Source organism: Cynara cardunculus, unplaced genomic scaffold (genome assembly GCF_001531365.2).
Source record: "Cynara cardunculus var. scolymus isolate 2C unplaced genomic scaffold, CcrdV1 Un_Scaffold_3200, whole genome shotgun sequence".
In the NCBI taxonomy this organism is placed as follows: Eukaryota; Viridiplantae; Streptophyta; class Magnoliopsida; order Asterales; family Asteraceae; genus Cynara; species Cynara cardunculus.
In genome coordinates this window covers 38,865-40,533 of record NW_020201390.1, presented here as the reverse complement: position 1 = coordinate 40,533, position 1,669 = coordinate 38,865, and the positions used below count along the sequence as shown (strand labels likewise).

General features: G+C 43.7%; 1 protein-coding gene across 1 annotated transcript; it reads right to left on the bottom strand.

Annotated features, from left to right (window-relative positions):
• Positions 1–258: 258 nt before the first annotated feature.
• LOC112503541 lies at positions 259–1,134 on the bottom strand. The gene has a single exon (XM_025107560.1). The coding sequence runs from the start codon at positions 1,132–1,134 to the stop codon at positions 259–261; it is 876 nt and encodes a 291-aa protein (XP_024963328.1).
• Between the last annotated feature and the right edge of the window lie 535 nt (positions 1,135–1,669).

The following is a 1,669-nucleotide window of genomic DNA, read 5'->3' as shown; positions in this document are numbered from 1 at the left end:
GCCGGTGTCCATAATGAGACCCGGATCAGTGAAATTGAGCTGCATATTGTTGAAGGCTGCACTGAGATCAGAAGGGCTTAGGGCGTCATAACCTGTTGGTGCAGCTGCTGGGGATCCATATCCCGGGTAGCCTGTGAAGTGGGCTGCAGGGACTTGGTGTGCATTCTGATTTGGRCGCCAATTGGTCTGCGTGGGGTAAGGGCAGGGTGGAGTATTCCACCATGCCCATTGAGGATAAGATGGCTGCCCGGAAGGAGTCTAAAAAGCCCAATTAACATTGTTTGACTGACCTCGGTATCCGCGCCCACGACCCCCGCGACCCTGGTACTGATTTCGACCTCGTCCCTGACCCCGGAATGGCTGACCTATTGGTTGAATTGGAGCAGGTTGCTGGATCGGGGTGGAGGTGTTGTTTGGTGGGTTCGGGCAGTGTAACAGTGGGTTCGGGGTTGGAGTTTGGTCTGTGGGGGCCACCAGTACCGATGTGGACTGCTGTTGGCGTGCCTCTTTTCTGATTACTTCATCACGTAGCATAGTTGTTGCAAGATCCCAGTCAGCTTCTTGCGAGTGAATAAGTTGAGCAGTGGTGTCAAACTCCTGTGAAAGTCCACTAACGAGTTGTAATACTAACCTTTTGTCGTTAACGGGCTGATCAACAGCAGCAAGTTGATTGGCAAGGTTCGTCAGTTGTTGGCAATAATCATCGACTGAGGAGCAGGCTGCAAGAGTTAGGTTGACGAACTGGGTTTCGAGTGCACCAGCCTTCGCTTGTTTGTTGCTGAGAAAAATTTTCTCAAGCCGAAACCAGGTGTCATGTGCAGTGGCATCCATGTCGAGGACCCGGGTGAGCAGGTCGTCGGAGAGAGTGCTGTAGATCCATTGGGAGACAAGTGYATCCAATTCTTTCCAAGCCGCATATTTCGTATCCGTTGATTCCGGCTGTGGGGAACCGTCAATATGATTCAGAACTTTATAAGCAATAGCATTGAATTTAAAGAGTTTAACCCAGGAGGTGTATGAAACTTTGGTACCATCCAGGGTTCTGATCTTGGATTGGATATTGGAAACGGAATAGGCTGGGTGAAGAGAGGGGACAATTGGTTTAGAGGGTCCGGCGTCAGTAGGTTTGGTCATGATGTGTTGAAAGGGTTTGTTTGGGCTGCAGAGGATCGGAAAAAAATAAAGAAGGAGAAGGGTAATCAGGCCGTAGCTCTGATACCATAAAAGTTTGCAAAACTCGATGCCTCCATCATTAACAGAAAACCCCTATATATAGGGTATGTACAAAGAAACCCTATCGGCTAAAACAAATCAATACAAATCTTGATAATTAATGATAATTATAAATCAAATCCGTAATTATCTCTAACTAATATAATCAACCGGCTAAGAATTTAAAGTATATATCATAGGATGTTTTTGACAGTGGAATGGATTTACGATGTTATGTAAATGTTATGATAGATAATATTAATTCAAAAATTATTATTGATTGGTTTTGCGTATAGGAATACTAAAAAAACAGTTTATATGAATTATTAGTATTTTTTGAAGCCAGTGTCATTTTTAATGATAAAAATGATATATTAAATATTTTTTTCATTTAAATCTTGCCCAGGGCCTATAAAATTTTAGGAACGAATCTACATTTATCGACATCACTTATCTT